We start from the raw sequence: 26,979 nt of genomic DNA on the forward strand, positions 1-26,979 counted from the left end.
TCTCTTACCTCCCCTTCTACTCTATCTAAAAAATCAATGGAAAAAATATCCTCGCATGAGGATTAACAAAAGAACGAAATGCAAGGAAGGCAGTCCTTTAAAAAGGAATGCTGTGCAACTGTGTTGCATGCACTTGAAGCAAATGCAGAAACTAGATCCTAGCGCTAGCTCTTTGCATATTTCTATAGTGCAAAAGCTGTAGGGTAAACAGTTGGAAGAAAATCTCAGCAAACTAAAGTTTTCTGGGTGACATGATTTCTTCTTCTTTGTGTGGTATGTATCTTCGAGTTGGAAAATTTTAGCCATGAAAGGACTAAATTCCAATTAATTCAACCTTGACTTACAGATGAGGTTATATGTTGCTCAGTTTTTGTAGAAACTTAGTGAGGTTATATGTTGCTCAGTTTTTGTAGAAACTGAACTAGAGCCAGCATCTTCAGACTCCTGGTTAAATGACCTGGTTAAGTGTCAGCTCTGGAATTCTACAGATTTGATCCCAGTTCTTACACTTGCTAGAATTTCAGGCTTAACCTCTGTTTTCTCAATGAAGTTGCAGTGAGGGTTAAATGAGATTACCACATGTCAGTCAACTAGCACAGTGCAGCACGTACTCCGTTTGTTCGTTCCTTCCTCTCTTCCCTCAGCCCTTCAGTAAGCAGAGAATATCCTTAGAGCGTCTGCACATGCTACAGGTGAAGCAGAGGGGAGATCTGCGTGCAGCCTGCTACCCAGCGTCTCTTGGTGATAGAAAGTCGCCTTTGTATAAGAGAACAGAAGGGATGAGTGGGGTTCAGGCGGCCTGGTTACACAGACCACACTTTTCTGCATGACCCCAAATGACTTCTCATTTGGGTTTATAGGTTTAAGGTTGCCTGATGATTTGGGGACAACTTTAGATGATTGTAATGGAAGCAGAAGATTGGTTGGTGCCATGGGTCCCCATGAAGCACAGAGGAAAACCCAGCCTTACCCTTAAGGCCTGCTCTGGTGACTCGGAGAGCATTTCTGCCATCTGCTGCTTTACAGGACCCCCACGCAGGGGCAGCTCTGCGCTCAGCAGCTCAGGGTGGACGCTCCATATGCTGCGCTGTAGATGACGCACGACCAAGACAAGTCTCCACCTGAACCACAATGGGAACGGTAACTCCCAACACAAGGACTTTTCAATTAGGCCAAATCTGAAATTATGTGAATGTCCTGTCCTCCCTTTTTTGGAGTAAAAATAGTTTTCTTTTATTATGGTAGTAATGAAACCATGCAGAGTGTTACTTTCAATAGAGCATTTTTGGGTGTCCCTAACTGCAAAATAAAAATCTTGTACCCACCCATATATTTTTAAAGTAAGTTTAATCCTTGAAATACAATATAATGGGAATTATTGCTCCAGTTTTGCTTTCTTTGTGGTTACTACTAATATTATAAATGTGTTAGCATCATGGCAGCCTGGACAGGGAAGCTGTTAGAATTGGTCTCTGTCAGTGATGGCTTGTTTGCAAGCCACAGGGTCATCTTCAGGAGGCAGGAGCATACCATGGAGTAAAGACAGTCTCTTCAATAAATGATGTTGGGAAAATTGGACAGGTACATGAAAAAATGAAACTACACCGCCAACTTATACCATACACAAGAATAATCGCAAAATGGATAAAAGACTTAAATGTAAGATGTGAAACCATAAAAATCCCGGAAGAAACCATAAGCAGCAAAATCTCAGACATCTCTCGTAGCAGAATTTTTTCTGATACATCTCCTAGGGCAAGAGAAGCAAAGGAACAAATAAACAAATGGCACTACATCAAACAAAAAGCTTCAGCACAGCAAAAGAAACCATCAACAAAATGAAAAGGTAACTCACTGCTTGGGAGAACATATTTGCCAGTGACACATCTGATAAGGGGCTAATTTCAAAAAATGTATAAAGAACTCATGCAACTCAACAAAAGGAAGACAAACGATCCAGTTAAAAAATGGACAAAGGACCTGAATACTTCTCCAAAGAGTACATAGAGATCACCAAGAGACATGAAAAAAATGCTCAATGTCACTAATCATCAGAGAGATGCAAATTAAAATGACAATGAGGTACCACCTCACACCTGTCAGAATGGCTGCCATCAACAAACAACAAGTGCTGGCAAGGGTGCGGAGAAAAGGGCACCCTAGTACACTGCTGGTGGGAACGCAGACTGGTGCAGCCACTGTGGAGAACAGTTTGGAATTGCCTCAAAAATTTAAAAATGGAACTGCCATTTGACCCAATGATCCCACTTCTAGGAATATATCCTAAAATCCTGAAACACTAATCAGAAAGAATATATGCACTCCTATGTTCATAGCAGCGCAATTTACAATAGCTAAGATCTGGAAACAGCCCAAGTGCCCATCAGTAGATGAGTGGATAAAAAAGCTGTGGGACATTTCACCATGGAATACTATGCAGCTGTAAAGAAGAAGGATCTCTTACCTTTTGAGACAGCATGGAGGGACCTAGAGAATATTATGCTAGGTGAAATAAGCCAGTCAGAGAAAGACAAGTATCACATGATCTCACTCATATGTGGACTCTAATGAACAAAATAAACTGATGAATAAAATATATCTAGAAGCATGGAAGCATGGAACAGACTGACAGATCTCAGAGGAAATGGGGGTGCGGGAAGAGATTAACCAAAGAACTTATATGCATAATCCATGGACACAGACAATAGTGCAGTGAAGGCCTGGGGTGGGGCAGGAGTCCGGTAGAGGGGAGCAAAGGGGGGAAATGGGGGACATTTGTAATATTCTCAACAATAAATTTAAAAATATATACATTGTTTTGTAAAAAAAACCCAAAAAACTAGTTTAAGAACAACAAATGGACTTAATTGGAAGGGCCTCACAGCATACTGGATTCAGGAACTGCAACACCTGGGGGCCCCACACAGCTCTTCTTTTATCTTTCAGGCTTTTCCACTGGGGCTATGGGCATCTCTCAGCTCCATTTTTGTATACAGATCTGCTTCATCCTTTCTCTCCTTTCTCTGTTTCATATTCCCTGCCAATTTCAGCCACAGCTTCACATGACTTCACATTTGAAGTTCTTGATAGACACTAATATCTGCTCTGTTCCAGGTCTGCATTTATAAGGTCTGCATTTATAAGGGAGAGAAAATTATTGATCTAAGCAAGATCAGGTGACCACTGCTTGGTCCAGTCAGCTGAGATGCAACTGGGACTGGTGACCATACACTTTTATTGCTCAAACCAGTGTATGTTTGAAAGCAAAAGAGGATTAGTACTAACAATTACATTAGAACAACAGGTGCAAAGCAGAACTGTCTGAGGAAGCGGCAATATATATTGACTACGCGTGAAACATTGGGCTTCAAGGGCTTATTCATGTGGGCAAGGAGGGATTCCTTAGAGAAGGGGAACATTGTTTGGGGGCAGGAACCCTTTCAAAAATGGCTAAGTGTCAAGTCAACAGTAAAAGTGGAACTTTTTCATGTATTCAGTATTACTGAAGAGGGTCGAAGGAGGCATAATGCTGCCAGGAGGTTGCCTGTGGAAAGAGACAACTTGGTACTCACCTGCTGTTGGATGATGTATATTGATTGGTTAGCTTAGTTGAGAGCAGAGAAAGGCATCAGGCTCCCATTCCTCAGAGTGTGCATGGTGGGGAAAAATTTAATTGCCCCAGCTTCTCCTCTTGTTTTCCATTTGAGTGCATGAAGACGTGAGAACACAAGCAGGTGACCTAGCTCAGGGTGCCCCTTAGCACTTCCTCACCCATGTTCTTCCTCCTCTCCCAATCCACCCTTTAACGTCAGCAGTTACTCCCCCAAACCCCTTCTGCACTCAGTGACCCACCTCTTAGCTCTTCTTGTCCAGCTGTTATGTGTACATTGTCCTTGGCCCCAAACTATACATTAAATGCATTATGAGCTCAAGACCCATATGCAACACTTCTGACCCCTGGAGCCTAGCTCTGTGCTGAGTATTGAGCCCCTGTTCCAAATGCTTTTTGACTTTTCAAAAATCACAGGGTATTTGACACTAGTGTCAGCAATTTTCATTGTCTTTTCTCTGTACTAAGTGATGTCTCAGCAGTGAGCTGGCATCAGAGGGGAGGATTCCATGTGAGGAGATTGCCAATATGCAAGATAGTTTGCAGTGAGAAAGCGAATGACATAAAACCAAGAGAAGGAGTTTATATTTGGAACTGAGTAACTATGTACAGGAAGTTAAAAATAAAAATTTAGCTCTTACATCTTTATTTTTATACATACTACCACCATGATGACCCTGAATAAGAAATGAAACTTAATTCTGATGTTCTTCAAGGATTATTGCCTTTTGCAATGGAAAGCGACAACTCGCCAATGTTTGCCGTTGGCTTCAAAGATGACCAAGCAGAGGTTGTAAACAAAGGCGTGCTGCTTCAAGTAATATCATTCCTTAGCTATTTTGCTAAACTGCATGTCTTTTTTTTTTTTAAAGTCAGGGCTGAGGACATCTGAACTCAATATTCTGCTGAGCATAGTAACCAGGTTCATTGCCCAGCATACTTCATTGAAGACCATATGAATTTATGCAAATTTTGGTGAGCCGTGCAGTGATGTAAGGTTGGTTTTTCTAGTCAAATAATACTTTTAAAGAGTGCCAAAGCCAGATCTTAATCCCCATAGCAGAAGCAAACTTTATAAGAAATAAATCTGGGAATAAACCACTTCGGAGGCTTGCACAGAAAAATTAACCCAAAGACACAATTTAACTGTTAATGGGTGTCCTTTCTGGCCCTGTTAGGGGCATGTAATCTGAGCTGAGTTTGCTGTGGAACACCCAAGTTGGCCACCTCCTCTGGCCGCATCCTACACTTAAGGGGAGCGGGTGACATGTGCTGACCTATTCCTGTTTCCCCCATGGAAAGGTCCTGAGAGGTGCAGCAAGGTGAGGGATTTAGATAATGCAACAGCACACCTGCCAAGAGGAGTGCCCTTGTACTTTTAGGAAGAAAGATAGGAAAGAATCTGATCATTGACCCTCAAAGGGTTCCCCTAGATTATCAGACACATCTGGGCACCCCTGAAAGAGCTCTGTAGCCGAAGCCTTGAGGCAGCTGCAGGTACGTCATCATCAGTGTACCTTGTTGCAAAAATCCTTCCAAACCTCAAGACAGCTAGAGAAGAGCATGAAACCAATCGCAGACCCCTTTCGAGGACCGGGCCCTGTGTGACTGCACAGGCTGTACACCCAAAAGCTGGTTCTGCCTTGAGAGCTAAGTGCCTAATTTCAAAATGCATTGACATCCTCAGGAAGACTTAAAGGAAATTAAGGAATGCAAACAAACCAACAAATTGGCTGCCAGGGACACTGACAGTGTATGTATGTATGTGTGTGTATGTGTGTGTGTGTGTGTGTAATGCCTAGATCCCACCACCAGCCCTTCAGTACCTTTGGCATCTTCGGAGGTGAAAACTCACCCACCTGATTAGCACAGATCAGTCTGCCTCCCAGGAGGTGCCTGGGATCATGTAATTCAAGTCAGGGGCAGGTGGGGGGGAAGCCACGGTAAACCAGCCTCGTCCCCCGTTTCACTGACTCCCTTTCTCTGACTTCCTACATGTATAATCTGCCACCTCTGCACAACAGCAGAGCGATCTTCTAAAAAGAGTATCTATCCTGGCCCCCTGCCCTCTTTCCCTGCCGAAAATACCCAAATGATGTTCTGGTACCTTAGAGTCCAGGTGAGAATCCTCACCTTGACGCCAGGGCTGTGTGTGTGCTCGTCTCTTGCGGACTCTAACCACACCCAGCCTCCAGTGCTCTCCACTTCTTTCTGCCTCAGGTGTTTTGTACACACTTTTCCCTCCACCTGGAATGGCTTTCCTGCTTTTCATCCCTCCCCTGTGGTTTTCCTCTTCCTCCCACCTTCCCTCTTTCTTGAGATCACAGTTTACATGCTTTTCCAACCCTCCACTCATGCATTCCCCACCCCCCCACCACCAGCAGTTTAGGTTATGCAGACTCGTTGCACCTTTAATTTGTTTTAACGTCTGTCATCTGACTAGACTGTAAGCACCATGAGGGTGGAATCATGTCCATTCTGTGCATCATTCTGTCCCCAGACCTAGTATAGTACCTGGAACATGATGGGTGCTCAATAGGTGTCTGTTGAAAGTATGAATGGATGTTCCACACAGTTTGCAGTTTACACTTAATTATACAATAGCTTATATTTCTTGTCCTTTGCTCATTTCACCGGTTAGTTTTGAAACTCTGACATCAGGCCACATTTCTGTTTTTCTGCATCTTCCACAGTGCTCAACGGGTAGGTAATACGTAGTCAAGGAATGTTATTGACTAATAGCTTGTAAGCATTTTACACATTCAGCTTCCTACCATTCCAGCATAGAGAACTAAGAGAGAAAATCAATTATGCATTTTGTGTGTGTAAGTTGTTATACATACTTTTTTGCTGATTGGTGAGGTAATAAGCAAAGCTAGACATAAGCTTATTTATAGGATTTGTGCCTCTAAAGGAAAATTCAACTCTGATGTAAATCTCTCCCTCACAATCTTAGGTTATTGATTTTGGAAATGGTCTCGATATAAGACGTTAAAGGACTGGTTGTGTTCAGTGTACTCTGAGGTAAATGCATCATCTGTTTAGGCGTATAGTCACGCGCCTCTTAGTGACAAGGATTTGTTCTGAGAAATGCGTCCCTAGGCGGTTTTGTCCTGTGCGAGTATCACAGAGAGCACTTACACAAACCTGGATAGCGTAGCCTACCACACACCCATGCTGTGTATAATCCTACGGGCCCGCCACAGCGTATGCGGTCCAGCATTGACCAAAACGTCGTTGTAGGGCGTGTGCTGAATATAAATGTGCACAGTCCCTTGTGTGATGGTAACAACTGTTAGAATTTGCCTGGCAAAAGGGATTAATGTGCTGTCATTCTTTCCTATAAGATCGCTTGTCCTCAACTCCTTGTTCAAAACGGAATTTGTAAGGTGGATGTTCAGTGATACAAATCTTAATGAAATGCTCAGGGGCAGTATGTTTTCCTGGGTAACTTTTACAACTGGAACTTTGACCCACTGGGCGTCTAGTTCTATCCAGTCTTTCTGACTCACTTCTTCCTCTTGCTGTGTTGTTTTTATAGATTGAAGACCTTGATAGCATTGAAAATATTTTCAGTGTAATTAATAATAGTTTATTTTCTCACTTTTTTTTCAAATGCCTTTTGCAGACAAGAAGTCCCAAACTGTCTCACAGTCCTCAGCCTCCCAGTTTGGGCGACCCTGTGGAGCATTTATCCGAGACCTCTGGAGACTCTTTGGAAGCCATGTCTGAGGGAGAAGCTCCAAGTCCGTTTTCCAGAGGCAGCCGAACTCGAGCGAGCCTCCCGGTGGTGAGGTCAACCAACCAGACAAAAGAAAGATCTCTGGGTGAGCCTCACAAAGTAGTTTCTGATGTCCCTTTATTAGTGCATGTGTCCATTTTTATACTTCTGAACGCACACTCCTGTAACGGGACGTTAATTTGATCTAGATTTGTCAAAACACGAATCCTGAGAACCTTGATTGATTGAACAGCAAGCATGGAGATTTGCCTGCTGGGGAAGCAGCAAGTCTAAGATGTTGTTGGGACTGGGCACATTCAGACCTGCAGGGGTTAGCTACTCGAGCCAAAACGCTAGCTGCACTTGCCTGTGTTCTTGGTATAGGGAATAGTGGGGGACAGACTGCAGAATGAGCCTTGTTTCTCAGGAACCTCCTTTCCCGTCTCAGAAGCCTAGACAGTTGGGGTGTGGGTCCTGGGATGTGGGTTTGCACCAGCCCCACGCTGCTGTCTCGCAGTCCCAAAGAGGATGTGAGTGGCTCCAGGAAAAAGAGGTGCAATGTGGCCGAAACTCCCATGACTGTGAGTGAAAGCTGCAAACTCAGGGCCATTCATCCCACCACCACAGGAAAGGATGGAGGGGCTTGGCGTGCATTTGGCGAAGCTTTTCCTTTCAACGAGCTTTTAAGAACAATAGTAGGTTTCGTTCCTCCCTTCCTTCCTTCCTTCCTTCCTTCCTTCCTTCCTTCCTTCCTTCCTTCCTTCCTTCCTTCCTTCCTTCCTCCCTCCCTCCCTCCCTCCCTCCCTCCCTCCCTCCCTCCCTATAGTTTGCTTTTTATTATTGGATATTCACTTTCTATCTTGCTCTGCTATTTTTTTCTGATCCTTTAACAAAATGTTCAGGTTATGAGAAATAAGCCAGTTGTGCTGGTGTTTCATATGCTTAACCTGCCGTTTCAAATTTTCCACTCAGTACCTGTGCTTGCAGACAGATGGGGTCGGGAAAGGGGGGACAGGAATTGGCTCAACTAGAAAAAAGCTTCGTGGTTTTCCCCATGTACAAAACAGCTAAATTCTGCCTTGTAAAACCTAGCAAATGCTTTGTTTGAAGAAGAAGAGAGAAGAAAGATGTGAGGAAGTATCCTGAATTTGTCCCCCACTTGCAGATGAAGAGAGCAGATCAGGGTCAGACATTGTCCTAGCTGTCCCCCAAAAAATCTCACAAAAAGCTATTATTATTTGCATTGTCCATATTAATTTTTAACATTACATTTGTATATTTCTTTTTAGCTTATAATCCAGGTTCCTCATTTCATAAATGAGAAAAAAACACACACAGAAAATCTGCTTTATTAAAATGTTTTGGGGGCTCACATAGTTAATTAAATCGCAAAAGCAGTTAGTCTAGGCTTCCAGGTCCTATTGCCTCATTTATAAATGAAGGCAAGGGACACGAAGGGGTTTGAAACACCCAAGGAGCATAGTGGCCCAGGGCAGTGTCAGGCTGACAGGGGTTCCCACACTGGTACCAGGCTGGGGCTTTCCGGCTGGATTACGGAGCCTCGTGCTCTCTTAAACTCACTCACGCTTGAGGCAAGAGCACCAGGAGCCAGCTAAGGAGTGGAATTTCTCCTTTGTGCTTAGCAGGAAATAAGTGAAATTCAGTTCTCTGTAGTTAGCCTGTGCTTTTCAAAATAAAATGAAGATAAGAATAAATGCCTCTGTGCCTTCCCCCATACCTGGGGAACAGTGAACCTGTTGAATAATGGACCCTTTGTCTTGCAGGCCAGTGCAGGTAGATACTGGCTTTGGGAAGCAAGCCTGGGGTGGAGAGGCTGCAGGAGCACAGGGCAGCCTTGCCCTAGGAATTGCTGAGGGTGGCTGGTGTTTTCTCTTGCCTTTCTGCGGAACGCTGATTTTACTCTGAGCACACCTTACTGGAAAGTTCCTGCGAGTGCAGTCACAGCTGATTAAAAAGTGCATCTGAGATGTTTATTCTTCCAGCTCTATGAGGGGTTTAGATCTGTAATTTTTACAACTCCTGGATAGAAACAAAGGAACGCAGTGAGAGGAGAGGAATGAGGAGTTTGCCCAAGCTAGGGGGCCTGTGGTTCCAGAAAGTGAGTTGGCATTGGGCCAGCAAAGTTGGCGCTGCCCTGATCTCCTCCTGGTGGTCTGTTTGGGAGTGTCCTCCCAGCCGCACCTGCCCTTGTGGAGTCATCCCGTTGAGCCTGGATGGGAAATAAACAGGAAAGTGAGTCAAAGAGAAGCTAAACACAGTTTCCCTGCCAGGGGCCTCACTCAACTTTGTGTTCAGGAAAACCCACGTGCCTGGCTTGATTGAACGCTCAGACGCAGGCTCCTGGGAAGAGCAGGCTCCCCAGAGAGCTGGGGCAAGGAGCAGCGGTGTTTCCCAGCCCTTGGTGACTCCAGGTCTCAGAGGCTGCAGATACTGAGCTGGGACCTCCTGCAAACCCACCGTTGGTGCCATTTGGACACCCGGGTATCTTTTAGAATCTGTACATTATCATTTACCTTAATACACAGAATTTTAAGCTCTCTCCCAAAGCCCTGTTGATCGTGCCTTTATTTAAAACTTTCATAGTTTGTTCATCGTGGATTTTTGCATTAAATTTGTGCTTTTATAGATCATATTAAATTATTACTGATCTTGATTACTGTTTCGGGCCCTCTTAAATTTTGCACTGGTCTGGAGAGGGCCTCACTCTCCTCACTCCAGTGGCTGCCCCTTGTGTCACCCCAGGAACAACACATACCATTGCTGTGGCCTCAGAGCCACAGAACCTGGAAGGAGGCTGAGTCAAGCCCGGTTCCCAGGCTACTCTTCTGCGCACCCGCAGTGTGTCACTCAGGCAGCGCATGGGGAGCCTGTGCACCCTGAGGGTGGAGCCAGGACTAGACAGATCCCCCCCAGTCTCCGGGGATGAAACTTCCCCTCACTTCAGGCAGCCTGTGCCCAGAGATAAACCTGCCTGCTTAATCATTTTCCCACTGGACTGATTCCTCCTTTCTGTTACTTGAGCATATTGAGGGGATGGGAGGGGCGCAGGGAGGTGGGGTGCATTTCACAGAGGCTTTAAGCAGACATGGAAGAGCCAGAAGGGACAGAGGCCTTAGTCCTCGCTCCTGTCTGTTGAATCTCCTCCCTCGGACGCGTCCTGAAGGCAGCATGTGAGCTGCTCTTTTGGAAGCTGCACTCTGGGGCTGCAGGCAGGACCAAGTGGCAGCACAGCACCCAGACCTTTCTGATGCTGAGGGCAAGCTAGTCATGCTTGGAGATTTACCAAACAGAAAAGCAAAGAAAGCAATGTGCTCAGCTGCTCTGATTTATAACCTGACCAGGTTCCCGTGACCCACACCTCTAAATCTTTACTTCTGCAGGGTGCTGCTGGGTTCCCTGCCCGCTCCACCCATCGGAGCCTGAACATGATTTTTCTCGGTGGCATTTTTACCATTTCTCCTCCCCTCTCTCTTCAGTGAAAATGGAAAAGGCGAGGAGGAAGGAAGTCTACAAAATAAAGTAAAAACCCGCTTTGCAGTAGAGTTTGGTTTTAGAAATAATTTCCACGAAAAACTGCCCCGCTGGTATTAGGCCTGGGTCTCAGTGATGGGGTCCTTGGTTGCCTTTTAATGATCGCCGCCTTATGAATGTCTGTCTGGAATGTGACCGTAGCGGGGCTGGTGTCTGGCCGCCCCGCAGTCGGCCACCGGGGAAGGAGAGGGCAGCCGCAAGACGTTCCCACCCTCTCGTGTGCACTCAGGAATTTGAAAATAAAACTCATGTGAAAACAAGAAGAGCAGCAGTGCTTCCTTCTCGCTGCAGCCAGATGCCTGTGTTGACCATATCCTGAATGGTTAACTTGTCTTTTCGTCTTTTGAAAGTGGTCTTTTTTGGATGAGATCCATTGGATCAGTTTTTCCTTTCATGGGTTATGTTTTGGGCATTATGTCAAAGAACTCTTCACAAAGGGCAAGGTCCCAAATAATATCTCCTTTTTTCTGTAAGTTTTATATTTATGTATTGTGCGTTTAAGTCCATGCTCTATTTTGAGTTCGTTTTTGTATAAGGTGTGACCCTTACCAGCCTGGCAGCCAGAAGTGTTGCCCTTTCTGTAACAAATTGTCTCTTGAACACTCAGACTCAACAAGCAAGAATGATTTTAAATGGCTCGAGGAGATTTTAGACTAACTGAGGAGAATTTTTTTCCATGCATGTGAATTGTTGAGTGTCTATGCGGCTGTATTTTTATTCCAACATGGTAACAATGATGGTGACCATTCCCCTGGGGGTGAGGGGGGTGGATATAAGGAACAGGAGGTTCATAGTTGCCAGAATTTCCCCTCCTGTGCACAAGAGTAGGTAGGAGGTTAGAGCAAAGGATTGAGGAAACCTCCACCTACCAACTAGGAAGCCAAGAAGGGTTATGACCAAAAACTATAAGATTCAAATTCAGTGTGAAGATTATCCCTTGCATAGTTAAAATAGAAATGAATTTTAGACAATTGAAAAGTAGTGTTGCTGTATAGAATAAGTGAAACATTTATGAAATTTGTCATTCTAAGTGCTGGTAATGATTGAAATGTAATATTATAAAAATAAAAATGAACAGAACAGAGTTTCAAAGCAGGTCAATAGGCTTGGGGCACATTCCTGACCTTTTTGAGGTGCTATCAAAGAAAAGGTCCAATATTTTCCCTAGTATGGGAGCTAAGTTGATGGGGGTAGGTGAATATGGCAACCTGCTGGCATGCCCCCCCCCCCCCCAGCCTCGTCCTGGTTTGCCTTCCTTTACTTTAGAGGCAGGAAGCAGACTCATTCTGGAATATCCAATGCCCTGAGTTCCAGAAGTAGGAACCAAGGTGTTTGCGGAGGCTTTGGGGTTTTCTTCAGCATCATTTGCCAAGGTCCCAGGGCAGTGCTCCTTGACTACATTGAAAGTCAGGGTGCAAAGCATCCATTTTTCTAGTACTGAGGGCATAGGTGTGTCCTGGCTTTCCAGTACCTACTGGCAGCTTCCTGCTCAAGGCAGTGTGGCTTTGGAGTCACAGTTGTTCGGGTGGTGGGAAGCCTCCTCTTTATCAAATAGGTTCTGCAGTGTCCTAGTGCTGTACTTAAAATCAGCCTAATGATTCTGCAAACTATATAATAACTCGGTATTTGCTTAAACTAGCTCAGTTCTCTGCAACTGAACCATGACTGATATAAGGAGTATGATTTGTAGAAATCATAGTGCTGCCTATTCTGGGTGTTTCAGAAAATATGACAAGTACCAGTAGATTCAGACAAACGAATTCTAGAGACTTGGCAGTGAATTGGACAATGAACCGGAGGTGTGGTTTTCAAATTGTATTCTTGGAGAGTTTTCTCTGCTATAAACATTATAGTTTAAAATAAGATTTCATTGAAAAAATAAGCTATGCCAAACTAACACACACATAGTAAAAGCATATAGACCTGGGGTATGGGGGAAGAAAAGGAGGGAGGGAGGGAGGGAGGGAGGGAGGGGAGGGGAGGGGAGGAGAAAGAGAGGAAGAGGGAGGGGAGGGTAGGGAGAGAGGGAGGTGGGGAAGGAAGAAGGAAGTTCTGAATAAATTTTCTCTATACAACAGGAGGTATTTAGGATTAATTTGGTTAAACTTGGTAAGTCAAAAAGATTATCTCTTAGCTTTCTTGCACTTGACATAATGAATGTCTTGAAAAGTAGTTTTTATAAACTGAACCAATCTGTAAACTAAGTAAACAAGTGGATTTGGGACTGGGAGTTAACCACCAAAAGGAATTTTTCAAGAAATCTTTTAGTATATGAAACAGTTGTGATCAAAGTAATCGCCCCTAATTTTCCTTTATGAGTTGCAATTTTTATATATGAGGTTTTCTGAGAGAAGGGAGTACTTATTCAAGTTTACCCACTTGGCACTCAGTTCTGCCATAAAAAGAATGTTCTTGTAAAAGATTGTGGAGACACATGACGTGTTTGCGCTTCCGTTAAAAAATAAAGTTAGTCAGACGTCTTTTGAAATCTCTCCCTGTTACAATTCCTGGGTTGAAACTCTGGAATATTTCTCAGACTTTGTGGAAATCGTTTAGCTGTAATAAGGTGCCTGAGAAGGTCAATGGCCTTTCCCACTATCTCTAGGGTTACTTTGTAGACAGGATGCAGGTAGGAAAAGCCTCAACAGAGGTGAGTAGAAGATTTGATTGGTTTCAAGGGCTGGAGCCCTCCTGGAGTCGCCTTTATTTTACAGGCTCTGTCATTGGCTAGGTGGTAACAGTGAGGAGTCTTGGAGAAGACATAGGATCTGCTGTTTCTCTTTCCTTTTTTACATCTGGGGTGTTCCTAAACCTGGACCACAGGTCACCTTTTCATAAAGTTAATGTTAAACGTTTCAATAATGCAGGTGGAGCTATGAGGTTAAATAGCTGGTTATGGGGTTATGGAGTTTAATTTCCACAGCCATTTCAGAAAATCCTTCTGCCAATAAGCCAGTGTAAAACACTTCTTCCTCTCTCTAGCACACAGTTAGGATACCCATCCTAACCCGGACACCTAGGTAACTTGCTTTGTTTTTTTTTCTGATGTAAAAAAATACCCTTAAAAAAAGAACTCTTCGCCAAGTTTCATAAGATAACAGAGAAGATAAGGCAAGTTTTATCTGTTATTTATACCTCTCTACATCCCAAATAGATTTAACTTGGCTTATTAAAAAACAATAAAGGTATATAAGATCCATTAAAACAAGAATTAATACAATAGCAGTTGGGCACAGAATGTGTGCCAGAGAAATTAAGATAAGGATAATTGCTGTAATTGCAGCCAAGACACAAAAAGGGGGGAGATAAATGGAGAAATATAATGAATCAAGTAGATTTCATTATTTAAGAAGAGGTTCATATTAGCTCATTAGGGGGAAAAATGTCTTAAAGAATTATAATCCAAAAACTCCTGTAGCTTAATGTTGTTGACATTGGATTATGTAATATAACAGTTCTTTTATGAAAAGGTTTTTCATATACTCACATCTTTATATAAACCTCAAAATCCAAGGGCATAGTATGAAGCCATGTCTTTTGAACTCAACAGATTTCTGGTGATCTAATCTGATACATGTAAAATGTTGATGTAGTCTTGATGATTCACATGGTCCTCAGATGATTGGCCTTGGATATTCTTGACATTAGCAAGGTGGTTAATTTCAGACCAACAAGAAAATTTGAGGAGCAGGCCATTGTGGAAGGCTTTGCACAGCAAAAAAGAGTCAGAGAAGGAATCTCATGATTACAAAATTTCAAATATTTTATATGTTCTAATAATGCCAGCTGTTACTCTACACTCTCTCCAGGAATGGGATGGGAAGTGCCTGGATTCAGATGACATACTCTGATGTGCTCTGCTATGGTTTGTTTGGAACAAGAGACATGAACAAAAGGTGCTACTTACAGGGAAAAGACTTAGTTTGTCAGTCTTGTTTTCCTTTGCTATGAAAACTCTAAAATATCTTGACTAACTCTTGCTATTTTTTTGGCAAATGCAAGATTCATTGCACACTTAAAAGTTTTTTGCCAAGTTCATTTGTTCTTTAAAAACTGACTTTAAAACATAGCCTTTTATGTTCACCTAATTCTGTAAGAGTTCCCACACATTTTTCATACCAGCTTTAAAGAATATCCTAATAAACAATAAAAATAATATTAGGAAGCAAGCCAGTGTTATATCATACACTCAAGTACAACTCCATCCTTGATTCACTCATCCTAGCAGTGACCTCCAGACCTCTGACCTCTGGAAACTGAAATTTGGGACAGCTTCTTATATTTGGGAGGAGAGAACACAGTCTGCATTGTTAGAGGGTAAATGCATATCTTCTGAGATGAAGGGTCCAGGTCACTTCTCGATCAGATTGCTCAAGCTAGTTCTGGGATATAGGATTGCAGTTACGCTGCCTTGGGGTCTGAACATGAGGTCCTGTCTAGACCACCATCCAAAAGCTGCTCTAAAGCAGGATAGCAGACAAGCCTCCAAGGTACCGCCTTGATGGTGGTGCCTCAGTTCTTGTCAGCATGAACCACTCCTTTAGGGGCTTATACTGGCTGAATTGCACCCCCAAATTTATAAGTTGAAGACCTAACCCCCAGTACCTCAGATTGTGACTGTATGTAGAAATAGGGCCTTTAAAGAGGTAATTACTTTAAAATGAGGTCACTAGGGGGGGCCCTAATCCAATATGACTGGTATCCTCATGAGAAGAGATTGGGACACAGACACACACAGAGAAGACCATGTGAAGACACAAGGAATAGATGGCCATCTATAGGTCGAGGAAAAAGGCCTCAAAAGGAACCAATCCTGCTGACACCTTGATCTCACATTTCTAGCCTCCAGGACCGTGAGGAAATAGGTGTCTGTTGTAAGCCACCTGGTCTGTGGCCCCAGCAGACACACAGGGCTCCGGTCATGTTTCTCGTCGCTCCTTCTTTTCTCATTTGAGGGGACAGTCAGGCTTATGGCAGTTGTCACAAACTTAAAGTGTTTCTTCAAGACAATAAGATCAGGTTTGTCAGGTTTTCTGTTTATTTAATTTGGTTTCATTCCAGCCTCTTCAACCTTCGCACAGTGTATCCACCTGGTTTCGTAGCCCTGCGAGGGGAAATTGAAACCCCCTGGTACAGATTCAGCTTCCATTACTACCCTTCACTTTGGCATCTCCCAAGCCCCATCCTCAGATTTAGCAAATGGAAGTTGTTTGGCATCTAACTGGTTTAACTGTATCCCATCAAGAAAAGCTCCTATTTCATCCTGCTGAGTTGGAGTTCTCCAAGGTTTGGTAATGTCATGAAAAATGATATTCCCGCCAACTTTTCACTTTCAGAATTTTTCCAAGGTGTTAATTGGCTTTCAGACATCTCTGGCTAAGTGTCTCCCAGTAACGTAAAGCTAAACATGATAAAAATAAATCCTTCATTTCCACTCTTCCCCACACACACCAGTTTTGCCCACATCTCAGTTTTTTTCTCCATTCATGTATTTATGCATTTATTAAGAATCTGTTCCATTTCTGGTACTGTTAACAGTGCCATGATGAGTTATTTTAAAAATATATGAAATCTGGTTCTTGTATTTAAGGAATTTTCAGTATAACTAAAGGCACATGGTAACCATGTAAGGATTTTAAAATATACATAAATCAAAGACTACAAAGAAGAAGCTGCGCACACAGCCAGACGTGCTGGCCTCCTGGCTGCTCCAGCAGGCTCCCCGTCAGGAACTATGCGCTGCTCTCCCTGCCTGGGTTCACCTCCCCCACACGGTTCTCGGCCCCCCCATTTCTGCATGGGCCCCTCTTCACTTCATTCATACCTCTGCTTATATGGCTCTGCCAGAGAGCCCTCTGTTGAGTGAGATAGCACCCACCCTGCCAGTCTCTATTGAGTTAACCCTGCTGTATTCTTACAATGACACTTATTTAGGAATGTGGTTCTCAAACTTTTTCCAGCTCTACTTCTTGAATTCTGGTTCAGTAGATTTGGGGTGAGACCCCAGAATTTGTGTCTCTAATGAGTTTCCAGGTGATGCAGATGCTACTGGTCTGGGGACTCCGGGATTTCGGGTAGTCTTATGCCCTGGAAAAGATTTAAGGTGCTATTACAGGGCAGCACCACATGAGGGCATTTTACTCAGCTCTCAGCCGGGGAGGGAGAGTAGTCATACTTTGGCAGGAGAGCAAAGAGGGCTAAAGAATCTGGCCCTCATCATGTCCTTGAACTAGTGTTTAATCCCAGCACACATGACTAGCAGGGCCCTCACAAGAAGCGTGGGGATATGCACCCTTTCCACAGCCACCCTGCTCACCTCGGTCTGTCTCACCTTCTCCTTTGTGCTGTTCTTACTTTTACTCTCAGTTTGATTCAACTGCTTTTATCTGCCACCTCAGCCCCAGCCTGACACACTTAGTAACAGGCACATTCAACAATAAAAAGGTGGCTGATCTTTCCTTATGACTCCATGCCTCTCTACACACACATCCCAATTTCCCAGATTCAAAGGATTTCCCCTGTCAGCATCCCACCCCTGCCTGCCCAGGGAACTCTGCCCCATTCCTGGCCAGTTAGCGCCAGATGTTGATATTCCTCCTGGTGTTGACCAGGCAGAGGCAGATGCAGATGCACGAGGACAGTGGAGCTGAAGATTTTCCTGGGGAATGTTCACTTGGGACAAGATGCTTTGATTTAGTAATTGGTTTTGTATGATTCTAGGGTTATGTACTTTCCTAGGCTTCCATGTGCCTTCATAAGACACAAATGATGTAGGGACCTTTTTAAGAGTAGGAGAGTTCAATTTAACAAATACGTATTAAATACCTGTAATGTACATGGTGCTATATCAGGTGGGAACAAAAAATCATTTTTTTCACAAATACTGAGTTTCTATTACAACACTCTTGGGTTCAATCAGAAAAAGAGTCACAACCTTCTGATCTTCTGGAACTTCTATTCTGTTTGGGTGGCAGATGATAAAATATATGATAGATGGTATGAGTGCAGTGGAGAAAAAATAAGTAGGGGGAGGGTGAAGAGATGAAGGTAGGAGAGTTGTCATTTTAAAGAGAATGGAGAGCATCACTGAGAAAGTGGCACTTATGCCACAATCTGGGGCATGTGAAGACATAAGCCACCAGATATCTGGGAGAATTCCAGGCAGAGGGAACAGCCAGTGAAAAGTCTCTGAGCAAGAGCATACCTGGAGTATTCAGGGAATGGCAAGGAGGCCACTGTGAGTGGAGTCACACAGTAACAGAAAAGTAAGGACTGAGGTTGGAGAGGCAATGGGGACTGAATAATGTAGGGCTATTACAACAACAAAGACTTGGGGTACACCAGCCACGTCAGAATGGCAATGGCTCTATGGCACAGTTATAAGCAGTGACATCACTTCAATTATGAAGATTTTATCTTGGTTGCTAGGTTTGGCATAGACTAAAGGCATGGGCAGAAGTCAGGAGGCCAGTAAGGAGTCTTGAGATAATCTAGGGAGATGAAGGTGTTAGCAGTGGACACAGAGAGAAGAATTTGGATTCTGTAGATATTTTGAAATTAGAGTAAGATTGGCCCTTGCCATCAGGAGTTTGTGTTATAATGGAGGAGACATATATATAAGAAATAAAAGCAAATGTGGTCATAATAACTAACATTTACTAAACACTTACCTTATGCCAAGAAGTACCTAATACACTAAGTAGCAAAGGCAGGATTTGAACACCGACAGTCTGTCTCCAGAGCCCATGTGCTTTACTCCACTGTATTGAACAGTAAAAGAAAGAAATTCCAATTTGGAAAGCTTGGAAAATTTTTAATAAAAGTAGCATTTGGCCCAGCTGGCATGTCTCAGTGGTTGAGCATCAACCCAGGAACCAAGAGTTCACCAGTTCGATTCCGGGTCAGGGCACATGTCTGGGTTTTAGGCTCCACCCCCAGTGCGGGGGTGTGCAGGAGGCAGCCAATCAATGTTTCTCTCACATTGGTGTTTCTATCTCTCTCTCCCTTTCCTTTCCTCTCTCTAAAAATCAATAAAAACTTTTAATTAGCATTTGAATTGGATTTTGAAGTATGAATGGCAGTTTCACAGTTTGTAAAGGGGGCAGATCTTTTATAAGGGCAGAACCAGAATAATAGCCCCATATTGATCTCTAGAGCTCCTCCAGAAACTGATCCAGAGGTACAGTGGTGCACTTCTCTCTACAGTAGTTATTCATACCTATCCCATGCTGTTCATACCTGTAGCTACAGTGCCTCTCCTCCCCCCACAAAAAGGGCACTGAGTGTAACAGAAACAGCAGTGTAGTGATTAAGGTCACCTCATCTGGACTCCATTACTTACCTGCTGTGTGACTTTGGGAAATTATTCATGAATACCTCCCTCCACACTATTTGTAAAGAACAATTGAGATCATATAGGTAATGTTCTTAATATGGTTGCTGGTATATAGTAACTATTCTATCAATTAACTGATGTTCACAATGATGACCTGAGTTATAAATAAATGTGTCAATTACATTTTATTTTCTAAGATAGGACATTATGAATTTCATTTATAAATATTTGCATCAAAAGTTAAAATCAAAACATTTCTCATTTGAGATTTATTAGCTTGTAATTCACCCTATTTACCTGTAAAGTTAATTCAAAGGTATCACCTCAATTTTCTCCTAATTCAGAATAAATTTCCTGTCATTGACCATTCACATTATTATATTTTATTTGCTAAGTTTATAGTTATTTTAAAGTAATTACATTTTAGGCTGGCTGATTTCTGATTGTCTTTACCTTCTTCAGTCACTTGCCTTTAAATTACATTTTAAGCTAAATTTTTTCTGGAAGTTTCCCTGTAAGGAAACCCATCCCATCTATGACATTCACTCTCTAATTGACTGTTAGACATTGTCTCTAAATTTTAACACCCCTTCCACCTTCCATTGTGTTTATCGGCCCTAAGAGAGTGACCCTGGCAACCCAGATTGTAGAGAGCCAGTGTTACATTGAGTGTGGATAACACTTCAGAAAGAGTCCAGAAAATATAGAAATTATGCTTCTATGGAAGAGTGATCTTAGGGAGATTACTAGCAATATGTCAGAGTGATGAAGCTTAGAATCCCAACAGTCCCCTCCTTACTGCACAGACATAGAAACAAAGGACGAAATATAACAACAACAACAAATGAATATATGGCTGAGCTTGAAAGAAAGGAAAGGAAATCTCCAGGTTCCAGAAGGAAAGAAGGATATGGCAGTAAAAATGACAATGAACGTGGATATTTCAGAAGTGAATATTGGTCCCAGGCCTTTGAGCTAGGACTCTGATACTTATATAGCAACAGGAAAATGAACAGAAAGACTAACTGTGCTCTGCAAAAATGGACCACAGGTTCAAATAGCTGGTCATTTAATAAAATGGGATGGGAAACAGAGGAACTTACTTGCAGACAAGGAAAGCAGCAAATATGTTTGCTTCTGACTCAGGAGTTAGGTGGAAAAGAAAAAAAAAAATCATCTGGAAGAAACAAAAGCTCTAGACACAAGCCATGGACAGGGATGGGGCCTGAACTTACAATACTTGAACTTACAATACCTGCCCTTTTGCGGTGATACCAAAGTATATCAGTCAGCATAGGCCGAGTAATGCTTCAATAATAAACAATCCCCAAATCTCAGTGGCACTTATTACATCCAACCTCTGTTTCTTGCTCAAATTGCATGTCCAGTGCATCTTGGCAGGTATGTCTGCCTATCATACCCATTCAGGAGCCCGTGCTGATAAAGGCTCCATTTCAATATGCCACTGAAGCTGGATAAAGGGAGCACGACAAATTGTGCTCTGGCTCTTAAAGCTTCTGCAAGCAGTGATATTTCAGTTAAAAGAAGTCACAAGGCCATGCCCCACTTCAAAGGAGATGAGGAAGTGCAAGCCAATGTGCCTAGAGAAAAAAATAGAATATTTGTGGACCAATACTAGTGACAGCCATACCAAGCCCTTACATTTACATAGACTTGGCCAGGATCACCGACACTGCTAGAATAGGTTATTCAACTGAAGAGAGAAATAATCAATGAGAATATAAATCTTAGGAAATCTCACAATCTGAGGGGAGATTTAAAAAAAATTGGCCATGGCCGAGTTGCTCAGTTGGTTGGAGCACCATCCCATACACCAAAAGGTTGGGGGGTTGATTCTCAGTCAAGGCACATACCTAGGTTTCAGGTTCGATCCTCAGTTGATGTGAATGGCGGGGGGGCAACCGATTGTTGTTTCTCTTCACGTCAATGTTCCTCTTGCACATCTATGTCCTTCTCTTTCTCTCTTTCTCCCACCTCCCTCTCTCTAAACATATCCTCAGGCAAGGAGAGCAAAACACATGAAAGGGCAATTCAGAGACAGGATAAAATGACCAAGACCACCTATGTCTAGTAGGAATTCCAGAAGACAAAACTAAAAATAACTGGGGAAAGACAATAGTAGAAGATAATTGATGAAACTTTGTCTAGAACTGGAGACAGACCTGAGTCTTAAGACTGTAACACAGCACAAAATCCCAAGCAAAATTTTAAAATATCATCCACACAGGCCCACTGTGGGCAAACTTCAAAAATGAAATATCAAGAAAACACACACCTTAAAAGCAGCCAGAGAGAAAAGACAGGTTATCTATAAAGAAAAGAAAACTTGACAACAGCATACTTTTCTAACAAAGTCAGAAAACAATGGAATAATATCTTCTAAATTCTGGGGAGGAAATCAGTTTCAACTAACACTTCTTTAACCATCAAAATTATTACTTAAGAGTGAGGACAAAAAGAAGACATTTCAAATAAACAAGATTAAGAGTGTTCAGCATTCACAGACTCCAGCTGGAAGAACTGGTATCATATGTATTTCTCACAGTCCTCAATAGAATATTAGAACAAATTCAGCAGTGTATGAAAGGAATATTACATTACAACCAACTGATTTATCCCAGGTATGCAAGGCTGGTTCAATATTTGAAATTCAATCAATGCAATCCATATGGATTGCATTGATTGAATTTCAAATATTGAACCAGCCTTGCATACCTGGGATAGAAAACTCATATGATCATATTAGTTGACACAGAAAGAAAACTCATATGATCATATTAGTTGACACATAAAAAGCATTTGAAAGCATTTTTTCAGAAAGAAAACTCATATGATCATATTAGTTGACACATAAAAAGCATTTGAAAAAATCCAACACCCATTTATGATTAAGAAAAACACTCCTAGTAAACAAGGAATAGAGGGGAACTGCTTTACCACATAAAGAGCATCTACAAAAACCTACAGCCAACATAATACTTAACTGTGAGAGACTGAATGCTTTGCCACTAAGACTGGGAACAAAGCGGGAATGTCCAGTATCACCACTCTTATTCAACATAATTCTGGAAGTTCTAGTCAGTAAAATAAACAAGAAAAGGAAAATAAAAGTCATGCCATTTGAAAAGGAAGAAAATTTTCTGTTTTCTGATGACATTATCTATACAGAAAATCTCAAAGAAAGTACAAAAGACCCTTCATAGAAGTAGTGGATCTGAGATCAACACATAAAATCAATGGTTTTTCTATATACTAACAGTGCACAACTGGAAACCAAAAATAAAAATAAAAACTAAAAACAGTGCCATATAAAATTGTTTCAAAGAACATGAAATACTTAGGTATAAATCTAACAGAACATGTATAGTACCTGTGTGCCGAAAATTACACAATGTTGATGAAAGAAATCAGAGACCTATAAATTGAAGAGAAGTTCTGTTTTCATAGATAGAACTACTCAACAAAGTAGAAATGTTATTTCCCTCTAAAATGTTACTTCTCTCCATAGGCTTAAAACAAATCTTTTCAAAATCAGAGCAAGGATTTTTATAAACATTAACAAGCTTATTCTAAAATGTATGTAAATAGGCAAAGGAGCTAGAAGAGCCAAAATAATTTTTTACAAAGAAGACTAAAGTGGGATGAATCAGTCTACCTGATTTCAAGATCTACTATAGAGCTACAGTCATCAAGACAGTGTGGTACAGACAGAAGGATAGACACATAGGTCAATGAACAGAATAGAGATTCCAGAAACACACCCTCACAATTATGCCCAACAGGTTTTTGACAACATCTCAAAGCAGTTCAGTGGAAGAGAGAGAGCTTTTTGAATAAATGATGCTCCAAAGACAAAAACCAGAACTTTAACCTAAGAAACTTAACCCAAAATAAATTATAGACTTAAAGGAAAAATAAAAACTATAAAACTTTTAGAAAAAATAGAAGATATTTTTCAGGTCCTTGACCTTTATAAAGAGTTTTTAGACCTGACACCAGAAGCATGACCCATAAAATGAAAAATGTATAAACTGGACCTCATCCCAAGAATACCTTATTAGGAAAAGACAAGTTATAGCCTGGGAGAAAATTATTTGTAGTCACAAAACCATCAAAGGACTAGTATCTAGAGTAGATAAATAACTCTCAAAACCCAATAGTAAAATATCAGACAATCTAATTAGCAAATGGACAAAACACAGGAGGAGACATATCACTGAAGTGGTTGTACAGAGAGTAAGTAAGCAAATGAAAATATGTTCGTCATTAGCCTTTTGAAAAATGCAGGTTTAAACTGCAGTGAGATATCACTACATACATCAAGATAGTTAAGGTAGAAAATAATTATACGGCCAGTTCTGGCAAAGATGCCGAGAAGCAGGTCACTCATACATTGCTTGTGGGAATGTAAAATGGCACAGCCACTATAAAAAATAGTTTTATAAGTGTGTTTTTAACTAAAAAATGGACTTACCATATGACTCAGCAATTGCACTCTGGCATTTATCTCAGGAAAATAAAAACTTATATTCACTCAGGCACTTGTACAGGAAAGTTCATAGCTGCTTTGTATTAGCCCAAAGCTGGAAACTCCCCAAATGGCCTTCAGTGGATGAACAGTTAAGTAAAATGTGGTACATTCATATCATGGAATACTACTGCAATAAAAAGGGACAAATTATTGATACGGCAACTTAGATGTACCCAAAGGGATTATGCAGAGTGAACAAAAAGCACCAAAGGTACTATTCCATTTATAGAAAACATTATTAAAATTAAATTAAAGAAACAGAGAACAGATGAGAAGTTAACAGGAATTGTGTGAGGGTGTTGACGACAAAGGGGCAGCATGAGGGAGCCTTGTTATGATGGTTCAATTACATATTGTGATTGGATAGTAGTTACACAGCATTAAATTTCATAGAAGTACACACACAGACACACACACGCAGACACGAGTGCATGTGTAAATCTGAATAAGCTCTGTGGGTTGTATCAATTTCAGTGACCTGGTTTTGTTATTGTAGGTAGTTAGTCAAGATGTCAACATTGGTGAAAGCAGGGTGAAGGGTGTGTGGGACCCCCTGTAGATGTCTTTGCAACTATCTATGAATGTATAATTATTTCAAAATAAAAGTGAAAAATATATATATTATTAAGAAGTGCAACAAACCTAGGAGGGAGAAGTGAAGTGTGTGAAGTGATGGTGATAAAATGAATGTTTTTTGGAAAATCTAAATAAGCATCAATCATAATGAATCATTGGAGGGAATTAAAAGCAAGATAAAATAAAAATATCAGGTAGTAGCCGGGCCGGGCGTGGCTCAGTGGTTGAGCATCGACCTAGGATCCAGACAATCGGGGTTCAATTCCTGGTCAGGGCACATGCCCGGTTGCGGGCTTGATCAATGACTCTCTCATCATTGATATTTCTATCTCTCTCCTTTCCTCTCTCTGAAGTCAATAAAGATATATTTTTTTTAAAAAATTTTAAAAAAAAAGAAAAGAAAAGATGCAAAAATATCAGGTAATTACAATGTAAGACCAGAGAATATGACCAGAGTAAAAGCTAAGATTCACCCGTTGTCTAGGAGGGGGATAGAAAACCATGTGTTTGAGATATCTTTATGATAAAAAGGTAAAATTCCATCTAAACCAACCAGTATTACTTTAATCCATACTAAAATCATACACAAGCATCTGCTTTGTGTCTCGAAACCTATTGACATCACAAATTCCTATCAAAATCCTGAAAGAAGGTGGTTTTATCTCCTTTTCATTAATGAAGAAACAGAGGCCAAATGGGGGTGAATAACATTAACGGTTGTAGCAGCAAGTGGTGAAGGCAGGATTTGAACCCAGGATGCTTTGACACCTAAGCCTGTGTGTGTGCTTTTAACTCCACTATGCCCTTCTGGGCATAATTAATATTTAAATAAATTAATTTTCTAAGTGGAATGGCTGCAGTGTTTTGAAGGTGAAATATTTTCATCTTTTAGAAATAAAATATGAATCATCGTCAAACTATGGGTAAAACAAAAGGCTTTCATATCTATGCTTTGCATTTTATTTCATTGGCCAAACAAGGGCAAAACTTACTCCAATACGGAAAGCTTTCATAGATTCCTTTTCCTTTATCAGCTGTAAGCCATCATTGTGAAGCTCTTGTGTTCCCTAGAAGAATGAAGAGGATCAGTTAACATTCAAATTTAGTGTTTATTCAGTAAAGCAATGAGCATAGGAATAAAATTTTTGATCTTACCTTGTGTGGAGAAAAGGGAGGTGATATTTGGAACATGGAAAAAAACAACCACAAGCCTGTTGAACTATTGGTTAATTTCCCATTCGTAAATCTGTTCCTCCTAATTTTAAAATGATCTGAAACCCAAATATGTTAAGACACATTTTCACACACACATATTCACAGAGCTTGCGGAGAATTCACACACACTGATAATGGGTCCGAAGGAAAGAGGTGTTATGGCTTAGTTGCTCATGTTTGTTGACATGTTGGAGTTAAACCTGAAGATTCATCTCTGGTTTGTCAGGCTTTATCTCCTTTTAGCCTGGAACAAATGACTAAAGCTTTCCATTTTATAGGATTGAAAAGAAGGAGTACTTTTATCTTGAAACATGGTGGGGCAGAAGCTTCTGTTTACTGGCTCATAAAAGATTTTATGCCTCATCTGTTGTACTTAGGGTGACTGTAGCAAATGTACTAGAAAAAGATTTGAAATATGTTGCCTCCTGAAGTTAGAATTATAATCAGGTGTACTATTGAACAATCCAAGTTTCCTTAATGTGTAGAGATTTCTGCATTGGCAGGAAGTATTGAAGTGCACCCAAACAGAGCATTCAGCAAAATGTAGCCTCAAACTCTACACACACGTGTGATTGCCCACCCCTTTGTGGGCAGACTGAAGAATTTGTTTGCCCAGCTCTTTCCCAATAGTTTCATATGATGAAACAACAAAAGCACCTGTCACAGGCTGAGCTCACAGCCTTCTACAAAAGCATCAGGAACATTTTGATCCTTGTGTTACCATCCTAGATCTGTCCTGATGTAATGTGGAGACCCTGGGAAATTTTCTTATTTTTCCTAGGCCTCGGTTTCCTCATCCATAAAATCCTGACCCAATTCCCAGGAAATGCGAAAGACTGACATTAGAGAAATGGTGATGAAAAGTAAGCTGTCTTCCAGAAATTCTTTTTTAAAATATTTTTAAAATTTTTAAATTACAGTCAATGTACAATATTGTATTAGTTTCAGGTGTACAACATAGTGATGAGACATTTATGTAACTTACAAAGTATTCACCTTGATAAATCTAGTACCAATCTGACACCATACATAGTTATTATAATGTTATTGACTATATTCCCTGTGCTGGACTTTACATTCCATGACTATTCTGTGACTACCAATTTGTACTTTCTAATACCATCCTCTTTTCACTCATCCCCTCCCATCTGGCAACGGCTAAGTGTTCTCTGCATTTATGAATCTGTTTCTGTTCTGCTTGTTCATTTATTTTGTGTGTTTTTTTTCAGATTCCACATATAAGCAAAATCACATGACATTTATCTTTCCCTGTTTCACTTATTTCACTTAGCACAACACACTCTAGGTCCATTCATGTTGTTAAAGATGGCACGATTTCATTCTTTTTTACGGCTAAGTCATATTCCATTGTACATATGCACCACTTCTTTATCCATTCACCTATTGATGGACATTTA

The 26,979-nt window shown here is 41.4% G+C and overlaps 1 protein-coding gene across 4 annotated transcripts in view; it reads left to right on the top strand.

Annotated features, from left to right (window-relative positions):
• KIAA1217 (KIAA1217 ortholog) overlaps nucleotides 1-26,979 on the top strand; it is a 288,923-nt gene that overhangs the window by 140,348 nt on the left and 121,596 nt on the right. For all 4 annotated transcript variants that reach the window (XM_087825511.1, XM_087825514.1, XM_016224710.2 and 1 more), the window contains exon 3: nucleotides 7,239-7,437. In XM_087825511.1, the coding sequence (XP_087681637.1) occupies nucleotides 7,239-7,437 (199 nt within the window). The remainder of the gene's footprint in view (nucleotides 1-7,238; nucleotides 7,438-26,979) is intronic.

Source organism: Miniopterus natalensis, chromosome 1 (assembly GCF_054644295.1).
Source record: "Miniopterus natalensis isolate mMinNat1 chromosome 1, mMinNat1.hap1, whole genome shotgun sequence".
NCBI classification, from domain to species: Eukaryota; Metazoa; Chordata; class Mammalia; order Chiroptera; family Miniopteridae; genus Miniopterus; species Miniopterus natalensis.